Source organism: Cydia pomonella, chromosome 28 (genome assembly GCF_033807575.1).
Source record: "Cydia pomonella isolate Wapato2018A chromosome 28, ilCydPomo1, whole genome shotgun sequence".
Lineage (NCBI taxonomy): Eukaryota > Metazoa > Arthropoda > Insecta > Lepidoptera > Tortricidae > Cydia > Cydia pomonella.
This window is the reverse complement of record NC_084730.1, coordinates 827,503-849,996: the sequence shown is the minus strand read 5'-3', so window position 1 is coordinate 849,996 and position 22,494 is coordinate 827,503. Positions and strand designations below refer to the sequence as shown.

At 41.6% G+C, this 22,494-nt stretch overlaps 1 protein-coding gene across 1 annotated transcript in view; it reads left to right on the top strand.

The window, feature by feature from the left end:
• LOC133532878 (uncharacterized) overlaps positions 1 to 22,494 on the top strand; it is a 77,823-nt gene that overhangs the window by 6,986 nt on the left and 48,343 nt on the right. Inside the window, exons 2-10 of the mRNA XM_061871738.1 lie at positions 2,795 to 2,911; positions 4,393 to 4,456; positions 5,295 to 5,449; positions 8,017 to 8,148; positions 10,672 to 10,795; positions 16,709 to 17,292; positions 17,641 to 17,755; positions 18,494 to 18,612; positions 21,228 to 21,318. Of these exons, the coding sequence (XP_061727722.1) occupies positions 2,795 to 2,911; positions 4,393 to 4,456; positions 5,295 to 5,449; positions 8,017 to 8,148; positions 10,672 to 10,795; positions 16,709 to 17,292; positions 17,641 to 17,755; positions 18,494 to 18,612; positions 21,228 to 21,318 (1,501 nt within the window). The remainder of the gene's footprint in view (positions 1 to 2,794; positions 2,912 to 4,392; positions 4,457 to 5,294; positions 5,450 to 8,016; positions 8,149 to 10,671; positions 10,796 to 16,708; positions 17,293 to 17,640; positions 17,756 to 18,493; positions 18,613 to 21,227; positions 21,319 to 22,494) is intronic.

Here is a 22,494-nt window from a genome sequence, read left to right as displayed (position 1 = left end):
TTCAAGCTACAAGGCTCATAATCAATTTTAACATGTCTTAATTCTAAATCGTATAAATTTCTGTCTTAAAATATTTAAACAATCATTTAAAATTGCTCTTAATTAAAATTATCATTATTCACAATACAATATATAAAAATTAAAATTGAAACTAACATGGCTATAAATAAAACAATACAAATGTATATTATTAGTAGGGTAATAGTTTTGAATATTTCACGGTTAGTTTCACTAGACTTAAATCGACCGGTATATAAACCGTGATTACCTTATATATAGAGTGTGTCCCTAGCCATTGGACAAAGCCGAAAGGTACATATGCATTAGGGTATTTAGAATCTGTGTACAAAGTATACTACACCGATGGGCAAGCCAAATAGAATAGAATAGAATAATATTTATTCAGACAACACATCAATTATTACAATGAAGATAATACATTAACAACAACAAGAATTAAAAAGAAACAGTGGGAGTTGAATAATACAGGACAGATAAGGATGTGAAGCTGAAATGGTCTCCACTCAGCATTGCAGTTGGCACTACTAAGCGTTGTCAACGGCGCTGGTTTTCTGTGGAGCCAGCGTGGAAATACTCGTAGCATCCTGAAAGCATTCAATAGGCTAATAATAATTTCGTACCAACCGTCTACGGCAGAACAGTATCGCGTTTATTGGGTCATGTCTGATCTGTAAGGTCTTCGATTAGCCTCGAACCGACGGGTCAAGGTTTTATCGTGCCAAGGGGTGCGTTTCGTTGCGACCAAACATACTAGGTATGACATTTTACGGTTCCGTACCTCAAAAAGAACGGAACCTTTATAGGATAGTACTGGGTCGGGATGACCCTACATCAGGTCAGGCTGAAGGACAAATTGAAGATCCTTATAGGATCACTCGTGCGTCTGTATGTCCCTGTCACATTATTTGCTCCGAAACTACTGGACCAATTAAGGTGAAATTTGGTACATATATTACGTAAGTCTGTGCCAACGTATTTTAGTATGTAGACGGTTTTTACTACGAATATTATAGCGGTTTCAGAATAGCGTTTTATACGCGCGTGTTAAGGACCGTATCGAAAAGAAAGTAGATAACTTTTCAACTGCATATTTTTTTTCACGGACGTCATAGACACAAATATGTTTTATTGAAATATAAACCTATTTCTTAACTCTATTAAAACTAAAAATAAATTGGACATTCTATCATATCTGTCAAAATGGGGAAGATTAATTTAGAAGTGAGAAAAAATATTTTGGACGACTGGTGGAAAAATAAAGGGTTAACTATAAGAAAGCTTGCTAAAAAATACAATGTTAGCCCCGCAGGCGTACATAAATTAATTAATAAGTTTGGCACTACTGTTACCTTAGAAGATCTACCAAAGTCTGGACGAAAACGAGGCCCTTCCGACCCGGAATTGCAAAGAAGAGTCGTTCAAATGTTCAATCGAAAACCAACTCTGTCTATTCGGGATGCTGCTCGTAAAGCAAAAACTTCTATAGGAATGATCCAGCGTATCAAGAAAAGGTGCAACCTGAAGACGTACAAAAAACAAAAACAGCCCAAACGTGATGAAAAACAGACAGTTGCTATTCGAAAACGCACCAGAAAACTTTATGACCGAGTTCTTACAAAAAAAGTGCAGTGTATCATAATGGATGACGAAACTTATTGTAAATTCGATTACAAAACTCTACCTGGCCCACAATTTATAACAGTTTCGGCAAATAAAAAGGTTTCTCAAAAAGATAAGTCGATCAATATGGAAACATTTGGAAAGAAAATTTTAGTTTGGCAAGCAATTTGTCAATGCGGACTGAAATCAAAAGCTTATTTCGCTACGGGAACTATAAATGCCCAAGTTTACCGCGACGAATGCCTACAAAAGAGGTTGTTGCCTTTTATCAAGAAGCACAGGATGCCTACATTATTTTGGCCAGACTTGGCCTCCTGTCATTATGCGAAAGTGACTAGAGAGTGGTATAAGGCCAACAAGGTAGATATTGTAGAGAAAGACATGAACCCGCCTAATTGTCCGGAAGTTCGCCCTATCGAGAGATACTGGGCCCTTATGAAAAGATATCTGCAAAAAAATGCTAAGGCTGCAACTTTTAAAAAAAGTGGCATATTGCTTCTGAAAGCGTGACCAAGAAAGTCGTCCAAAACCTCATGCAGAACATCAAAAGGAAAGTCAGATTTCAGGCAAAGTAGGGGCATTGCAGTTGTTTATCTAAAAAAATATCCTTTTTCAGATTACATATTTCTATTTACTTTTGTTATTTTTCAAAAACACGATCTAATTATATAGTTTTTACACTAAGTAGTTGTCTACTTTCTTTTCGATACGGTCCTTAGTCTCTTATAGACCATATGTAGCGAAATATAGCGCGCGTGTAAGCGCGTAACGCCTAAACGACTGTACACGCGCAAAAAAAACGCTAGTCTGAAACCGCCCCAAACTAACTAGTGCTAGTGGCTCTGTGAGCTGGAGACCTCACGAGCATAACTTTAAACTGATTAAATGTAAATTTCCAAAATCAGAATTGACAAACAAAATTCTATTTACTCGTAATCATCGAACCTGCTCACAAAATTTCACGAGAATCGGTTGAGAATACCTCTAGAGGAGAACATCCGGACCGGACATACGAAAGCAATTTTGCATAAGCTGAAACGGAGACCTTCGCTAACGCTCGGTCAATAAAGGTCTTAGAAATTAAAATAAAGTTCAAATTCATTGTGGAAAACATATTCCCTGACATTAATCATATAAATGTCTTTGATTTCAGGTCGCGATAAAAATAATAGACAAAAGCCGACTGGACGAAGACAACCTTAAGAAGACCTTTAGAGAAATAGCTATCATGAAGAGACTGCGGCATCCACATATAGTCCGATTATATCAGGTATGTGACCCATTACTGGGTCGGGATGACTCTGAATCAGGCCAGGCTGTAAGACAATCTGAAGGAGACCTTTAGAGAAATAGCAATTATGAAGAGACTGCCGCACCCACTCATAGTCCGATTATACCAGGTAAGGGACCCAGTACCGAGTCGGGAATCGGGAGACTCTCCATCAGGTTAGGCTGACAGACAATCTGAGACCTTTAGAGAAATATCAATTATGAAGAGACTGCGGCAACCACATATGATGTGATTGTACCAGTTAAGCGACCCAGTACTGGGTCGTGATGACCCTGTATCAGATCAGGATGTAGGACAATCTGAAGAAACTAGCGAAATGTCGGGATGATCATGTTCAGGTCAGGCTGTGAGACCTTTAGAGAAATAGCAATTATGAAGAGACTGCCGACCCACACATTGTACGATTGTACCAAGTTTACGTCAGTGTCAGAGTAGGGTCATCCCGACCCAGTACTACCCCAGTACACCAGGTCAAGCGGAAAGACAACCTGAAATAGTAGTACATAGTAGTTATGTATTCTGTAGAACTAGTTTTAAGATTGTTAGCCTAACAGTCTCCTGACGTGAAACATGTATTTCATACAATTTTTTTATTTTTTTATTTCTTGACACGTGGAGAACCTTTATACCTCCAAATCTTATTAATGTCATTTTTATTGTGTATTATTATTTTTCTCAGACCGTGGAGACTATACGTCTCTGTCATACTGTATAATATATTTGACTTGGTACATACATACTAGTTATGTATTCTGTAGCATTAGTTTATGAGACTGCTAGTTAACAGTCCAGACGCGGTTTATTTATTTAGTATAAATTTTATTTTGACCCTTGGAGAGACTATACACCTCCAAATTTTATTAGTATTAGTACTCTGACATTGGGGACCTTTTACATCTCCAGATTTAATGTGTTTTTAACCATAGAGACTATACATCTCTATTGTATTGTAGTAATTATTTATTTTAAGATTATTATAATGTAATGTTTACCCAGGTATTGGCTGTTGTATTTATAAATGTTGTTATGTATTTTTCATGTCACTATATGATGTTAGTATAAATGTTGTATTGACTTGTAAAAGAGCCTTTGAGGCATACTTGCAGAATAAATTTTTGAATTTTGAATTTGAATTTTGAAAAAGATATTAGTTATCCTGGGCATTTTCTGCAAGTCGGCAGGCGTTGTGCCTATTTTGCGTGTGAAGATCTTTATATTGCCTTCATTCACAATTTCCATATTTAGAGTTGTCTACACGAGTAGTAGATGTCTGTGAGAGAAAAGTATGTAGGCACACATTCGGTATTATATTAAAAATGAAATGTGACGTTCCATGTATAGAGTATTATAGTGAGCTTTCTTCGCGTAGCCATAAGGTACCTTTTAAAGGTCTTTTACCCTTTGGAACGTCACAAATGTTCGACAAATAATTTAATTTAAACACAGTTATGTTGTTGTAGGTGATGGAGAGCACACACACGATATACCTAGTGACAGAATACGCACCGAACGGGGAAATATTCGGTAAGTTTGTGTTAATTATTAATTTATTTTGAACAAGCAGAAACTTCTGCGAACGAGGCTATTAAGCTTAAAATAAATTTAAAAGTGGAAAAATTACTGTCTTGGGTGAGACTTGAACTCCAGAGGCCGTGAGTTCAAGTCTCACCCAAGACAGTAATTTTTCCACTGATATTTAATTAGTAATATTTGGTAATATTTAGTTTTATACAATGTGTTTGTCCATGTATAGTGGAGCCGTTAACAACGTATAGTACGATTAATTTTATCGACAAATCACCCCCCATACCTATGTTTAATCTCAGCAATTTTAAAACTGCACCCTTTCAAAGTTTTATGGTGTCATACACTACTTGGTTAATGTACCATTATCTGTCCATTTACCTATCGCACATTTAAAACATAATAATCATTCGATAGCTTATGAATTAAGGCATAAATTTGAAGTATAAATGTCACAAAGAATTTTCCACAATTACTCGACAATTAATAACAAAGATAAAAATCGTCTTCAAAAATTTACTTTTTTTTAAACAATTTCTCTTTTTTTCGAAAATGAGGTCGTTGACCTGTACTTTTTTTATTGTTAAATGATTACAGAATATCAGCTACAAGTTGACATCAAAATGATAGCCCTAGTTAAAACGTTTCACAAGTTACACGAGTCCAAACAAGACACGCGATCTATAGTTTCCCAATACCAGTCCGTCCCTATCCATCATTTTGATATTTCTATTAGTGAGAAAGAGACCAAATTTAACAGAGGTAAGAAGTTGCTACGATTTATGAATGGTAGGCAAATAAATAAAATAATTAAATGATGCATATTTTACCCTTCCAGATCACCTAGTATCAAAAGGGCGCATGCCGGAGCCGCAGGCAGCGCGCCTGTTCTCACAGATGGTGTCCGCAGTGGGGTACTGCCACGCTCGAGGGGTCGTACACAGAGACCTCAAGGCCGAGAACCTTCTGCTGGACACACACATGAACATCAAGGTACATTAGACAGCTATTAAGAGAGCAGGACAGCAGATCAGCTGGTATGGCAGATGTCAGTAGGGTACCGCCACGCTCGAGGGGTCGTACATAGAGACCTCAAGGCCGAGAACCTTCTGCTGGACACACACATGAACATCAAGGTACATTAGACAGCTATTAAGAGAGCAGGACAGCAGATCAGCTGGTATGGCAGATGTCAGTAGGGTACCGCCACGCTCGAGGGGTCGTACACAGAGACCTCAAGGCCGAGAACCTTCTGCTGGACACACACATGAACATCAAGGTACATTAGACAGCTATTAAGAGAGCAGGACAGCAGATCAGCTGGTATGGCAGATGTCAGTAGGGTACCGCCACGCTCGAGGGGTCGTACATAGAGACCTCAAGGCCGAGAACCTTCTGCTGGACACACACATGAACATCAAGGTACATTAGACAGCTATTAAGAGAGCAGGACAGCAGATCAGCTGGTATGGCAGATGTCAGTAGGGTACCGCCACGCTCGAGGGGTCGTACACAGAGACCTCAAGGCCGAGAACCTTCTGCTGGACACACACATGAACATCAAGGTACATTAGACAGCTATTAAGAGAGCAGGACAGCAGATCAGCTGGTATGGCAGATGTCAGTAGGGTACCGCCACGCTCGAGGGGTCGTACATAGAGACCTCAAGGCCGAGAACCTTCTGCTGAACATACACATGAACATCAAGGTACATTAGACAGCTATTAAGAGAGCAGGACAGCAGATCAGCTGGTATGGCAGATGTCAGTAGGGTACCGCCACGCTCGAGGGGTCGTACATAGAGACCTCAAGGCCGAGAACCTTCTGCTGGACACACACATGAACATCAAGGTACATTAGACAAGACAGCTATTAAGAGAGCAGGACAGCAGATCAGCTGGTATGGCAGATGGCAGTAGGGTACTGCCACGCTCGAGGGGTCGTACATAGAGACCTCAAGGCCGAGAACCTTCTGCTGGACACACACATGAACATCAAGGTACATTAGACAAGACAGCTATTAAGAGAGCAGGACAGCAGATCAGCTGGTATGGCAGATGGCAGTAGGGTACTGCCACGCTCGAGGGGTCGTACATAGAGACCTCAAGGCCGAGAACCTTCTGCTGGACACACACATGAACATCAAGGTACATTAGACAAGACAGCTATTAAGAGAGCAGGACAGCAGATCAGCTGGTATGGCAGATGTCAGTAGGGTACTGCCACGCTCGAGGGGTCACGAGACCTCAAGGCCGAGAACCTTCTGCTGAACATACACATGAACATCAATGTACATTAAACAGCTATTAAGAGAGCAGGACAGCAGATCAGCTGGTATGGCAGAGGGCAGTAGGGTACTGCCACGCTCGAGAGGTCGTACATAGAGACCCCAAGGTCGAGAACTTTCTGCTGGACACACACATGAACATCAAGGTACGTGAGACAACTATAAAGAGAGCAGGAGAGCAGATCAGCTAGTATGGCGGAGGGCAGCAGGGTACTGCCACGCTCGAGGGGTCGTACATAGAGATCTCAAGGCCGAGAACCTTCTGCTGGACACACACATGAACATCAAGGTACATTAAACAGCTATTAAGAGAGCAGGACAGCAGATCAGCTGGTATGGCAGATGTCAGTAGGGTACTGCCACGCTCGAGGGGTCGTACATAGAGATCTCAAGGCCGAGAACCTTCTGCTGGACACACATATGAACATCAAGGTACATTAAACAGCTATTAAGAGAGCAGAACAGCAGATCAGCTGGTATGGCAGATGGCAGTAGGGTACTGCCACGCTCGAGGGGTCACGAGACCGCAAAGCCGAGAACCTTCTGCTGGACACACACATGAACATCAAGGTATGTGAGACGGCTATACAAAAATCCAAAATCTCAAGTTTATTTGGTTGTATTTTTAATTTGATTTGATCGATTGTTCTGTCGTTATTAGGATTGTCTTTTAAGAGGCTGTCAACACCCAATGTCCTTGAAATTGATGTTACTTAAACAGTTTTTTAAGAAAGACTATTTGTTTTAGTCAAGTAAGAAAAATATATGTTCATATTAATTATATTTCAAAGACCGTGGTTGTACTCGATACACGATTGAACGAAATCGGCTCGATAGAAAATAATTGCAAAGATTGGTCTTAAAATCACAATTAAACGGTTCTGTCTTTATTGTTTTGACTTATGGGTCTGCAATTAAAATCACAATTTCAAAACATTTATATCTAAACCGCTGTTGAGTAAAATATTACACTAATAATCAACTTTTTTTATTTAAATATTTTTCTTATTATTCCCTTTGCCCAGTAACATGCGACAGTGCTATCTCATTTACTCCGATACAAATAGACAGTGTGCGCGCTTTAGGTATTGACAGCCTCTTAACACATTCACTGCCAGACAAAAAACGGCGCACTACCCCAGAAACCGGTGGTCTATAGCTGCGTACAAAACAACCCGCCCAGCGGGTTCTCCGGCATCTGAACAAAGTTCACGAGCGCCCACCAGGTGGGTTCCCGGCAGTGAATGTGTTAATAGCGCGGCTCACGTTGCAGTTGGCAGACTTCGGGTTCAGCAACGAGTACGTGCGCGGCGCCGCGCTGGCCACGTGGTGCGGCAGCCCGCCCTACGCCGCGCCGGAGCTCTTCGAGGGCCGGAGATACGACGGGCCCAAAGCAGATATATGGGTGACTATATTTCAATTAATCTTTAACAAGCAGTGCTCGCACCTGGCTGTTGTAAATCCGCACTTAAGGTTCACTTTAGTGTTACTTTTTCACTGTATGACTGTCACTTCATTTCTGGTTACTGACTTGACCATGGAAACTGTTTGGCTCCATTGTTTTACGAAAACACATCGTTGTTTAGTTTGAATTTTAAAAAGCGACATCAATTCAATTCAAATATACTTTACAGTACATATGGGGCTACTTTATAGCACTAGTGCGAGAAGTAGCATATTATGTTACTGTGTCGAACATTTAAAGGGCCATATGTACTGTAAAACGTTGTACGATACATGTGCGAATAGGTAATTCGCAACTCGTGTCGATTTAAAACACTCCCTTCGGTCGTGTTTTAATTTATCGCCACTCGTTTCGAATTTCCTATTTTTCGCACTTGTATCGTAATGTACTATTATTCATGTAGGCCTAGCAACAAGCACTTATGAATAGTAAGACAGTGTTACATATAATTATCTTAATCTAATTATCAGAGCAATTTATTGATGTTGTAAATATTATTCCATATATAATACTAATGAATATAATTTATAGATCAAATTTAATACTAAAAATTTCACAAAATATAGTCATACAAAAAAAACTGTATCAAAAATACTAGTCTAGATTGTTTCTAGAATAAATTCTAAATGTCAAACAAATATAATAAAAACAACAAAGGAAATGCATGCATTGGAATATCCATTTCATCATCATTATTCAAATATAATAAATAATTAATCATTTCGAATCACAATTAATCCCACGTTGTTTTATCATTCATGTAGTCTTGTGTGGTATAATAAGCTTTAGAAATAAGTTTACGCTTTACATGATTCTTAAATTTATTAATTGATAACTCAGTAATATGGTTCGGAAGTTTATTATAAAATCTCACACAATTACTCATGAATGATTTTTTTAATTTTATGGAGCCGAGTGAAGGGCACGGCGAGCTTATGTTTATTTCTAGTATTAATATTATGAATGTCACAATTTTTCTTAAAATCGGCATCTAGCGATCAATTCAGTAACTAATTTACTGTATGTACTCTTATGCGGCAATTTTAAATCTCAACAAGTAGAAACGTCTGCGAACGATGCTATTAAGCTTAGAATAAATTACTGCCTCGGGTCACCAATATGACTTGGAACTCTGGTAGCCGTCTAAGTTAAAGTTCTTACGGTAGATGTCGCTAGCGTCCCCTAGATCCATATGGTGGGAAAATTTGCTGCCTATGGATGAGGTCTTGGTGGCTCAGATGGCAGAGCGCTGGAGTATCGATCCAGATGCCGTGAGTTCAAGTCTCACCCAAGGCAGTAATTTTTTCTACTTTTAAATTTATTCTGAGTATATTTAATTCAATTCCCCACATTATAAGTTCCACATATGTGACAGTAGGCAGACAGTTTAATACACGGGTACAGTTACCATCAGACGACAAGCGAAAGTTAAGGTGTATTTTTGAAAAGATATTTTTTTGGACCCTTAGATAAATTTTGCGAGGTAATTTTAAAGGTCATATTGAGCAAGTTTTACTATAAGACCGACCTCGAAATATCGATTTTTTTGCCTCTCATAGAAACGTCTACTAAAGTTGACAAGCCGCTAATAATCGTTTGTCCCTTTCCGACATAGAGAAATAAGAAGTAATGCATACATCAGTTTTTGGTACATACCAAAATGCTTATTATTTTCGCAGTCGACATCTAGCATCAAGTAGCGGAACTCTCAGTACTGCTACTCGAAAATAGATATCGCGGCAAACAAAAAGTCTAATGCTCAACGATTTTCAGCTAATAATATAAGGGGGCATCCATAAATTACGTGAGATGATTAAAGGGGGGGAGGGGGTCGAGTCAAATCTCATCTAATCTCACGTTGGGGAGAGGGGGGGTCTCGACAAATATCACGCAATTTATTCTCTGATTGAAACAAAAAAAAAATTATACTATTTTGGTCCATTTAATCCAAATTGTATGTACATGCTTAAACTAGTCGTAAATAAAAGCACGAACCAAATTGTTTTTCTTTTTACAATAAACAATTAATCCAACGCGTTTACGTAATAAACCCACATTCTGAAAAATCTCACGTGAGATTGGGGGACGGGGGAGGGTGTTGAATAAAATCTCACGACATCTCACCAAGGGGGGAGGGAGGGTCAGAAAATTGAAAAAAAAACACCTCACGTAATTTATGGACGCCCTCTAACCAGAGTACGCGATATCTATTTTCGAGTAGCAGTACTGAGAGTTCCGCTACTTGACGCTAGATGTCGACTACGAAAATAATAGTATTTTTGGTAACAAAACCGTTGTATGGAGTGAGCACTCTCGGTCTTAATCCTCTTTGACTAAAGTTGACAAGCCGCTAATAATCGTTTGTCCCTTTCCATCATATCAATACGTCGGAAAGGGACGGAAGACGTTTATGAATAAGGGGGTAAATCTGTATACGTTTCTGAAATTTTCGGTTTGTGGTAGTCCCTGGGCGTGGTGCTGTACGTGCTGGTGTGCGGCGCGCTGCCGTTCGACGGCGGCACGCTGCACGAGCTGCGCGCCGGCGTGCTGGCCGGCAAGTTCCGGATACCCTACTTCATGTCGCAAGGTAACATGATCTATTCAGAGGCTGTCAATACCTAAAGCGCGCACACTGTCTATTTGTATCGGAGTAAATGAGATAGCACTGTCGCATGTTACTGGGCCTGGGCAAGGGAATAATAAGAAAATTATTTAAATAAAAAAAAGTGGATTATTAGTGTAATATTTTACTCAACAGCGGTTTAGATATAAATGTTTTGAAATTGTGATTTTAATTGCAGACCCATAAGTCAAAACAATAAAGACATAGAACCGTTTAATTGTGATTTTAAGACCAATCTTTGCAATTATTTTCTATCGAGCCAATTTCTTTCAATCATATATCGAGTACAACCACGGTCTTTGAAATATAATTAATATGAACATATATTTTTCTTACTTGACTAAAACAAATAGTCTTTCTTAAAAAACTGTTTAAGTAACGTCAATTTCAAGGACATTGGGTGCTGACAGCCTCTTAAACGTGTTTATTGTAGGAAATCAGCTTCGCATGGGTGAAACGTAGATACTAATATGACCGGTCTGGCCTAGTGGGTAGTGACCTTGCCTATGAAGCCGATGGTCCCGGGCTCAAATCCTGGTAAAGGAATTTATTCGGGATATTTGTTCCTGAGTCATATGTGTTTTCTATGTATTTAATTATTTATAAATTATATATATCGTTGTCTAAGTACCCTCAACACAAGCCTTATTGAGCTTACTGTGGGACTTAGTCAATTTGTGTAATAATTTCCTATAATATTTATTTTATTTATTTATACTAATCTTCGTCTTATTTCAATTTGCACCAAAATTTAGATAATTATACAGTTTGATCTTCCTCATTTCAGCAATGTCCATTGTTGAAAAGTGCTTTAAAAAACTTAAGCGTACTGACAAACGGAGCGATCTTGTTTTATACTATGTAAAGTCTATATATTCTATTATAAGTAAATATATTCTTTATTCAAATAGGCCTAGCAACAAGCACTTTTAAATCGTCAAATTTTACAAATATCATCTTAATCTAAATATCAGAGCAATTTATTGATGCAGTTATTATTGTTCTAAAAAAAACATTGAATTATTATAGATATGAGAAAACTTAATAATAAGAATTTCACAAAAGGATCGTCAAACACCAAAATTGTATAAAAATACTAGTCTAGAAACTTTCTAGAATAAAATCTAAGTGTCAAAAAATACGGTATATATATACATTGAATTATCAATTTCATCATTATTAACATAACAATAAATAATTCATTATTTACAATCACACTTAATCCCACGGTGTTTCATCATTCATGTAGTCTTGTGTGCTATAATAGGCTTTATAAGATAAGCTTACGTTTTACATAATTTTTAAATTTACGAACAGACAATTCAGTTATAATATTAGGAAGTTTATTGTAAAATCTTATACAATTACCCATGAATGATTTTTTAATTTTATGGAGCCTAGTGAAGGGCACTGCGAGCTTATGCTTATTTCTAGTATTAATATTATGTATTTTACAGTTTTTCTTAAAACTGGCAATGTTTTTATGTACATACAGAATATTCTCATAAATATATTGACAGTGCACTGTCATTATGTTAATGTCCTTAAACTTATCTCTAAGTGTGTCTCTATGGTTCATTTTATATATTGCACGAATAGCCCTCTTCTGCAGAACAAAAATGGTATTTATCTCTGAAGCACTGCCCCATAGTAAAATACCATATGACATAATGCTATGAAAGTAACTAAAGTAAACTAATCGAGTTGTTTTCACGTCTGTTAACTGACGGATCTTGCTCACTGCAAAAGCTGCAGAACTCAGTCTATTCGAGAGATTAGCAATATGGGGACCCCATTGTAGTTTAGAATCTAAAGTTATACCAAGAAATACTGTACTATCTACTAGTTCCAATTCCTCATCCTTGACAATGACACTTGTTTGCTCATTCCTTATGTGACTGGTAACAAACTTAATGCACTTAGTCTTTTTCTCATTTAATAATAAATTATTAACATTAAACCAATTTACTACTTTAGAAATAGCATTGTTTACATCACTGCAAGCTTGTTGCTGTCGTTTGACTTGAAAATAAGTGAGGTATCGTCTGCAAACAATACTATATCATGGTGGGTCTTTACAAGGTATGGTAGGTCATTAATGTAGATAAGGAACAGAAACGGTCCCAATATTGATCCCTGCGGTACACCCATAGAGACCAATGACCCCGCGGTGATCGCTGTCCACTCACATCAACCCTTTGTATTCTACCGTGTAAGTAAGACTTTATTAAATTCAGTGCCGAGCCTTTTACTCCATAAAAGTGCAGTTTCCTGATCAATGTTTCATGACAGACGCAATCGAAGGCCTTAGATAAATCACAGAAGATACCTTAAGCATCTTGTGACTCTTCCCAGGCATCGAAGATCTGTTTAATTAGCTCAACACCAGCGTCGGTTGTTGAGCGACCCCGTGTAACACCAAATTGTTTGTTGTGCATTACATTATTAATGTTAAAATGTTTCAATAACTGACACAAAACAATTTTTTCAAAAATTTTGCTGAATGTTGGTAACACTGATATCGGTCTAAAGTTAGTAGGGTCGGATGTGCTACCTGATTTAAATAAAGGAGTGACTCTACTATGTTTCATTAGATCAGGAAACTCACCGCAGTCAACACTGTTATTAAATATAACTGCCAGGTCAGGCGCTACAACTTAGAGTACAGGTACTGTAGAGATCAAGAACCATTTACTGCCACACGAAGCAGACAAGATGGAATCCCGGAATTACTAATGTACTATTATTTTTAGATATAAAATTATATATATCACATGAAATAAAAACAGTCTAAGCTTTATATTCTGTATCTATAGGTATATAAATAAAAGTAAACTAACAATTTGTACATTTGCTGGGTATTTGTCTCTAATCAAAGCGCACGTCGCCTAGGTGGACGTAGAAAACATAAAGTGTTCGACTCAGTTGCGCACAATACAGTTTTTTATCGTCGTCAACTTGACTTCCTTGCACCCTTCCTTTATAACAAAGTCAACGAATATTTATACATTCAAAATGATAATAAACACTGCTTGATAAAAAATATCCGTAATTGGACTCTGACCCTAAACTACGCTAACACTGAAAAACTCCTTGAAATTGTAAGGTGATTGGCTAGATTGATTCTGTAAGATAAGCATTTAAATAAGTTTTTCTTCTTCTTCGTACTAAAGGTAAAATAATCTTGTAACAGTTGGTCTTATCAATAAAAAGCGATCTAATCAAAATATTGCAACCACTCATAGTCTTATATACGTAAGGGCTATTGTTGACCAACAACCAGCAGTAGGTATATGTATGATAAATTAATAATATATAATGAAAAGTTCATCACACAAGCACACACACACACACACACACACACACACACACACACATTACTGATATTGTATACGTATATACTTAATTAAGCAAACTGATTATCCAATTTTTAGATTTGTGTACCAACTAACCTTTGCTGCATTTCTAAAAATAGAGGTGGTTCCCTGATCCCTATAAGACAGGTTTACCTAGTTTAGGGCTCAGGACACTATTCCTAGGCTTTCCAACAACAATAGAATGCTTCTAAAAATGTAATACTTTTCTACTGTGTAATAAGCTGCAATTTTGATACCTAAATAAATCATTTTTCATTTTTTTCATTTTCATTTTCATTTTCATTTATAAAGATAACGCTCCAGAGTGTTGTGGAGATTTTCATTTTGAACGTGTTTGTACCTCCGATGTAGTAAAGGCGTTTAATTCGGTTAATGTCAAAAAAACGAATGACCTCTGGGGAGTCTCTGTCCATGCTGTCAAATCCTTAGTAGAAATTATAGCGCCTGACTTAGTAATTATATTTAACAACAGTGTTGATTGCGGCGAGTTTCCTGATTTAATGAAACATAGTAAAATAACTCCTTTATTTAAATCGGGTAGCAACTCTGACCCCACTAACTTTAGACCGATATCTGTGCTACCAACGTTCAGTAAGATTTTTGAAAAATTAATTCTTTCTCAATTAGTACGACATTTTAACGTCAATAATTTAATGCATAATAAGCAGTTTGGTTTTACACGGGGTCGCTCGACAACCGATGCTGGTGTTGAGCTAATTAAGCATATCTTCGATGCCTGGGAGGAGTCACGAGATGCTATAGGTATCTTCTGTGATTTGTCTAAGGCCTTCGACTGCGTTTGTCATGAAACATTAATCAGGAAACTACACTATTATGGAGTTAGAGGAGCGGCACTGGATTTACTTAAGTCCTACTTAAATGGTAGAATACAAAGGGTCGATGTGAATGGACAGCGATCACCGGGGTCATTGGTCTCTATGGGTGTACCACAGGGGTCAATATTGGGACCTTTCCTGTTCCTTATCTACATAAATGACTTGCCATTCCTTGTAAAGACCCACCATGATATAGTATTGTTTGCAGACGACACTTCACTTATTTTCAAAGTCAAACGACAGCAACAAGCTTACAATGATGTAAACGATGCTATTTCAAAAGTAGTAAATTGGTTCAATGTTAATAATTTATTGTTAAATGAGAATAAGACTAAATGTATTAAGTTTGTCACTAGTAATGTAAGGCATGTAAAAACAAGTGTCATTGTGAAGGATGAGGAATTGGAATTAGTTGATAGTACAGTTTTTCTTGGTATAACTTTAGATTCTAAACTCCAGTGGGGTCCCCATATTGCTACTCTTTCGAATAGACTGAGTTCTGCAGCTTTTGCAGTAAGCAAAATCCGTCAGTTAACTGATGTCAAAACAGCTCGATTAGTATATTTTAGTTACTTCCATAGCATTATGTCATATGGTATTTTACTGTGGGGTGGTGCTTCAGATATAAATACCATTTTTGTTCTGCAGAAGAGGGCTATTCGAGCAATATATAAAATGAACCATAGAGACTCACTGAGAGATAAATTTAAGGAAATTGACATCATGACAGTGCACTGTCAATACATTTATGAGAATATTCTGTATGTGCATAAAAATATTGCCGATTTTAAGAAAAATTGTGACATTCATAATATTAATACTAGAAATAAACATAAGTTCGCCGTGCCCTTCACTCGGCTCCATAAAATTAAAAAATCATTCATGGGTAATTGTGTGAGATTTTATAATAAACTTCCAAACCATATTACTGAGTTACCAATTAATAAATTTAAGAATCATGTAAAGCGTAAACTTATTTCTAAAGCTTATTATACCACACAAGACTACATGAATGATAAAACAACGTGGGATTAATTGTGATTCGAAATGATTAATTATTTATTATATTTGAATAATGATGATGAAATGGATATTCCAATGCATGTATTTCCTTTGTTGTTTTTATTATATTTGTTTGACATTTAGAATTTATTCTAGAAACAATCTAGACTAGTATTTTTTATACATTTTTTTTTTGCATGACTATATTTTGTGAAAGTTTTAGTATTAAATTTGATCTATGAATTATATTCATTAGTATTATATATGGAATAATATTTACAACATCAATAAATTGCTCTGATAATTAGATTAAGATAATTATATGTAATACTGTCTTACTATTCATAAGTGCTTGTTGCTAGGCCTACATGAATAAAGTATATTTGAATTGAATTGAACGTTTATTGGTTAACCAACCAAATACAAAACCGCCCGGATCTGTGACTGAACGACCTGACTTTAACCTACATTATTTGATCATGTAATGTTTTCATCTACCCTCAACTGACTTAAGGAGCCATTTGAGGGTAGATTTTTTTCTTTTATTTAAATACCTAAAGATACAGAGTATAAATAGTAGAACACCCGCTTATAATATACCAGCCTCCGCCCGTAACTTAGTGTGTCAATACGTGCTTAATATACATTTGGTTTGATTCCAGAATGCGAGCAGCTGATCCGGCACATGCTGGTGGTGGAGCCGGACAAGAGGCTGTCGCTCCGCGGCGTCGCCAAGCATCGCTGGCTGTCCTCGCACCACGCCGGCCCCGGCCCGCCTGCGCCTATAGGTATGTACGCACATGCTGCTGGTGGAGCCGGACAAGAGGCTGTCGCTCCGCGGCGTCGCCAAGCATCGCTGGCTGTCCTCGCACCACGCCGGCCCCGGCCCGCCTGCGCCTATAGGTATGTACGCACATGCTGCTGGTGGAGCCGGACAAGAGGCTGTCGCTCCGCGGCGTCGCCAAGCATCGCTGGCTGTCCTCGCACCCACGCCGGCCCCGGCCCGCCTGCGCCTATAGGTATGTACGCACATGCTGCTGGTGGAGCCGGACAAGAGGCTGTCGCTCCGCGGCGTCGCCAAGCATCGCTGGCTGTCCTCGCACCACGCCGGCCCCGGCCCGCCTGCGCCTATAGGTATGTACGCACATGCTGCTGGTGGAGCCGGACAAGAGGCTGTCGCTCCGCGGCGTCGCCAAGCATCGCTGGCTGTCCTCGCACCACGCCGGCCCCGGCCCGCCTGCGCCTATAGGTATGTACGCACATGCTGCTGGTGGAGCCGGACAAGAGGCTGTCGCTCCGCGGCGTCGCCAAGCATCGCTGGCTGTCCTCGCACCACGCCGGCCCCGGCCCGCCTGCGCCTATAGGTATGTACGCACATGCTGCTGGTGGAGCCGGACAAGAGGCTGTCGCTCCGCGGCGTCGCCAAGCATCGCTGGCTGTCCTCGCACCACGCCGGCCCCGGCCCGCCTGCGCCTATAGGTATGTACGCACATGCTGCTGGTGGAGCCGGACAAGAGGCTGTCGCTCCGCGGCGTCGCCAAGCATCGCTGGCTGTCCTCGCACCACGCCGGCCCCGGCCCGCCTGCGCCTATAGGTATGTACGCACATGCTGCTGGTGGAGCCGGACAAGAGGCTGTCGCTCCGCGGCGTCGCCAAGCATCGCTGGCTGTCCTCGCACCACGCCGGCCCCGGCCCGCCTGCGCCTATAGGTATGTACGCACAACTGCAAAAATACATACCCATTTTATGAACTAAATTCATTCACTTTTGCAATTGCACGCACTTTCGCAGCTCGCTGTACAAAGTTTTGTGTCTTAAATAAAAAAAATCTCTTTAATATGGTGGAAATATATACTGCAAATGCGTAATCAAGGCCGCATACAATATCGGGATACCGAATTAAAAAAAATAAATTAAGCCTAAAGCCTTACAGAGCTTACTTTGGGACTTAGTTTGTGTAATAATGTCCTATAATATTTATTTATTTAAATTAAAACTGTAAAGGTATGTTTTGGTAAAAGTACACGAGGACGCATACGCTATCAGGATGGCCGAGTTGTTGGGACGCATTTAAAATCAGGAGGACCGAGTCGGAGATAATTAATCTGTATGACATGAATATTGCAAATTAATTATGTAAATTTATTAAATTGTAAACTTTTTTTATATACACAATTGACATATAATATTATTGATATTATAAATAAAATGAATATGAATATGATAACAGTCATCATCATCACATTTGCGTCTATTGCAGATGATTTAACCATTGCTGTTTAGACAACGGGTTTGGTGACTGTGGAGTCCGATCCGTGAGCGGCACGACCTCCCACATTTTTGGCAGAGAAAGCTCATGCCACCTGAGGTTCCAGTCGCGGTTTGCTTTCTGCGATACCTGATAGCAGGCGTAAGACAGTGTTATAGTAATTATGCTTTTTTGACAGATCCATCGACGGGGGCGTGCACGTGCCACCCGGCCGGCGTGGCGGCCACGCCCTCGCACGACACCGTGCTGTCCCACATGCTCACCTTGCCCGGGCTCACCCCCGACCTCATCCAGCAGGTACAGACACAGACACTGGAGACAGTAGACTATCCACACCCTCGCATGACACCGTGCTGTCCCACATGCTCACCTTGCCCGGGCTCACCCCCGACCTCATCCAGCAGGTACAGACACATACACTGGAGACAGTAGACTATCCACACCCTCGCACGACACCGTGCTGTCCCACATGCTCACCTTGCCCGGGCTCACCCCCGACCTCATCCAGCAGGTACAGACACATACACTGGAGACAGTAGACTATCCACACCCTCGCACGACACCGTGCTGTCCCACATGCTCACCTTGCCCGGGCTCACCCCCGACCTCATCCAGCAGGTACAGACACATACACTGGAGACAGTAGACTATCCACACCCTCGCATGACACCGTGCTGTCCCACATGCTCACCTTGCCCGGGCTCACCCCCGACCTCATCCAGCAGGTACAGACACATACACTGGAGACAGTAGACTATCCACACCCTCGCACGACACCGTGCTGTCCCACATGCTCACCTTGCCCGGGCTCACCCCCGACCTCATCCAGCAGGTACAGACACATACACTGGAGACAGTAGACTATCCACACCCTCGCACGACACCGTGCTGTCCCACATGCTCACCTTGCCCGGGCTCACCCCCGACCTCATCCAGCAGGTACAGACACATACACTGGAGACAGTAGACTATCCACACCCTCGCACGACACCGTGCTGTCCCACATGCTCACCTTGCCCGGGCTCACCCCCGACCTCATCCAGCAGGTACAGACACATACACTGGAGACAGTAGACTATCCACACCCTCGCACGACACCGTGCTGTCCCACATGCTCACCTTGCCCGGGCTCACCCCCGACCTCATCCAGCAGGTACAGACACATACACTGGAGACAGTAGACTATCCACACCCTCGCACGACACCGTGCTGTCCCACATGCTCACCTTGCCCGGGCTCACCCCCGACCTCATCCAGCAGGTACAGACACAGACACTGGAGACAGTAGACCATCCACACCCTCGCACGACACCGTGCTGTCCCACATGCTCACCTTGCCCGGGCTCACCCCCGACCTCATCCAGCAGGTACAGACACAGACACTGGAGACAGTAGACTATCCACACCCTCGCACGACACCGTGCTGTCCCACATGCTCACCTTGCCCGGGCTCACCCCCGACCTCATCCAGCAGGTACAGACACATACACTGGAGACAGTAGACTATCCACACCCTCGCACGACACCGTGCTGTCCCACATGCTCACCTTGCCCGGGCTCACCCCCGACCTCATCCAGCAGGTACAGACACATACACTGGAGACAGTAGACTATCCACACCCTCGCACGACACCGTGCTGTCCCACATGCTCACCTTGCCCGGGCTCACCCCCGACCTCATCCAGCAGGTACAGACACAGACACTGGAGACAGTAGACCATCCACACCCTCGCACGACACCGTGCTGTCCCACATGCTCACCTTGCCCGGGCTCACCCCCGACCTCATCCAGCAGGTACAGACACAGACACTGGAGACAGTAGACCATCCACACCCTCGCACGACACCGTGCTGTCCCACATGCTCACCTTGCCCGGGCTCACCCCCGACCTCATCCAGCAGGTACAGACACAGACACTGGAGACAGTAGACCATCCACACCCTCGCACGACACCGTGCTGTCCCACATGCTCACCTTGCCCGGGCTCACCCCCGACCTCATCCAGCAGGTACAGACACAGACACTGGAGACAGTAGACCATCCACACCCTCGCACGACACCGTGCTGTCCCACATGCTCACCTTGCCCGGGCTCACCCCCGACCTCATCCAGCAGGTACAGACACAGACACTGGAGACAGTAGACCATCCACACCCTCGCACGACACCGTGCTGTCCCACATGCTCACCTTGCCCGGGCTCACCCCCGACCTCATCCAGCAGGTACAGACACAGACACTGGAGACAGTAGACCATCCACACCCTCGCACGACACCGTGCTGTCCCACATGCTCACCTTGCCCGGGCTCACCCCCGACCTCATCCAGCAGGTACAGACACAGACACTGGAGACAGTAGACCATCCACACCCTCGCACGACACCGTGCTGTCCCACATGCTCACCTTGCCCGGGCTCACCCCCGACCTCATCCAGCAGGTACAGACACAGACACTGGAGACAGTAGACCATCCACACCCTCGCACGACACCGTGCTGTCCCACATGCTCACCTTGCCCGGGCTCACCCCCGACCTCATCCAGCAGGTACAGACACAGACACTGGAGACAGTAGACCATCCACACCCTCGCACGACACCGTGCTGTCCCACATGCTCACCTTGCCCGGGCTCACCCCCGACCTCATCCAGCAGGTACAGACACAGACACTGGAGACAGTAGACCATCCACACCCTCGCACGACACCGTGCTGTCCCACATGCTCACCTTGCCCGGGCTCACCCCCGACCTCATCCAGCAGGTACAGACACAGACACTGGAGACAATAGACCATCCACACCCTCGCATTTACATGAAATTTTATCTGGCAGTTAATTTATTTGTTAATTAGCTATCCAATAATTTACTTGGTCAGTGTGAAACAGGCCCTTAATGACGTTTCCTCGCTGTTCCAGTCTGTCCAAGAAGAACGATTTGACCACATCTCGGCCATCTACCATCTCCTGATGGACAAGGTCCAGCAGCGGAGCCAGCGGATACACAGAGGTACACCATCACACTTTACAGGATGGTTTTCAACGACGCATTCCTTACTTGTAGCAAAGAGAATTAAGAAGACCAAGAGTGCTCACTCCATACAACGATTTTGTTGCCAAAAATACTATTATTTTCGTAGTCTACATCTAGCGTCAAGTAGCGGAACTCTCAGTACTGCTACTCGACAATAGATATCGCGACAAACAAAAAGTCTAATGCTCAACGAGTTTCAGCTAATATTATAACCAGAGTAAGCGTAGGAGTTGAAAATAGAGTTCCGGTTACTCTGGTTATAATATTAGCTGATAATCGTTGAGCATTAGACTTTTTGTTCCGCTACTCGATGCTAGATGTCGACTGCGAAAATAATAAGCGTTTTGGTACCAAAACTGATGGTTGGAGTGAGCACTCTATTACTTCTTATGTCTCTATTAGGGAATGCAAAAACCGGAGGTTTTTCAAAACCGGTTTTTTCTTCGGTTTTACCACAAAAAAAAAACCGAAACCGGTTAAAACCGGTTTGCATTCCCTAGTCTCTATGGCGAGACGGACATATTCACCTGAAATATTTAAACCTCAGCTCCTGTATCCTCCTAAAAAAATAAAACAAAGAAATCTAAAATATATCGGGTATGTCACAAGTTCATATCCAAGGTTCTCAGCGATTCAGCTGCATCAGAAGTGAGAACAGGTCATCGGGGCTCCAGAGTAGGCTGTTAGGGGGCACTCCTGTACTAAGTAGAGGACAGTAGAGGGTACTTTCTCCAGGCGTGTGGTGCCGGGGGACCGAAGTCCACTGAGGATTGGTCAGAAGTTGTATATAAAAGTTTTAGACAAAAAAAATATTTTTCGTACAAGCTTTTATAGCTGACTGTACTTTTCTTTCCACAGGCAACTCATCGAGACAATTCTAAAAACCCCAAACAGAATTAGTTTCCGTTGTTTTATCACGGAGTTCCTATGGTCACCTCTTGGCTCCATCATCAGATCAGCTCGATGGTACCATAATATTGCATTGTCACCCGACTTACAATACAATACAATACAAATATACTTTATTGCACACCTCAATACATACACACACTTACATATGTATGCAAAATTTCATCTTCACCGGACACCGGGAAGTGGGTCATATTTAACTTGCAAGATATGATTACAGCCCGACAGACAACGGAACAGCTG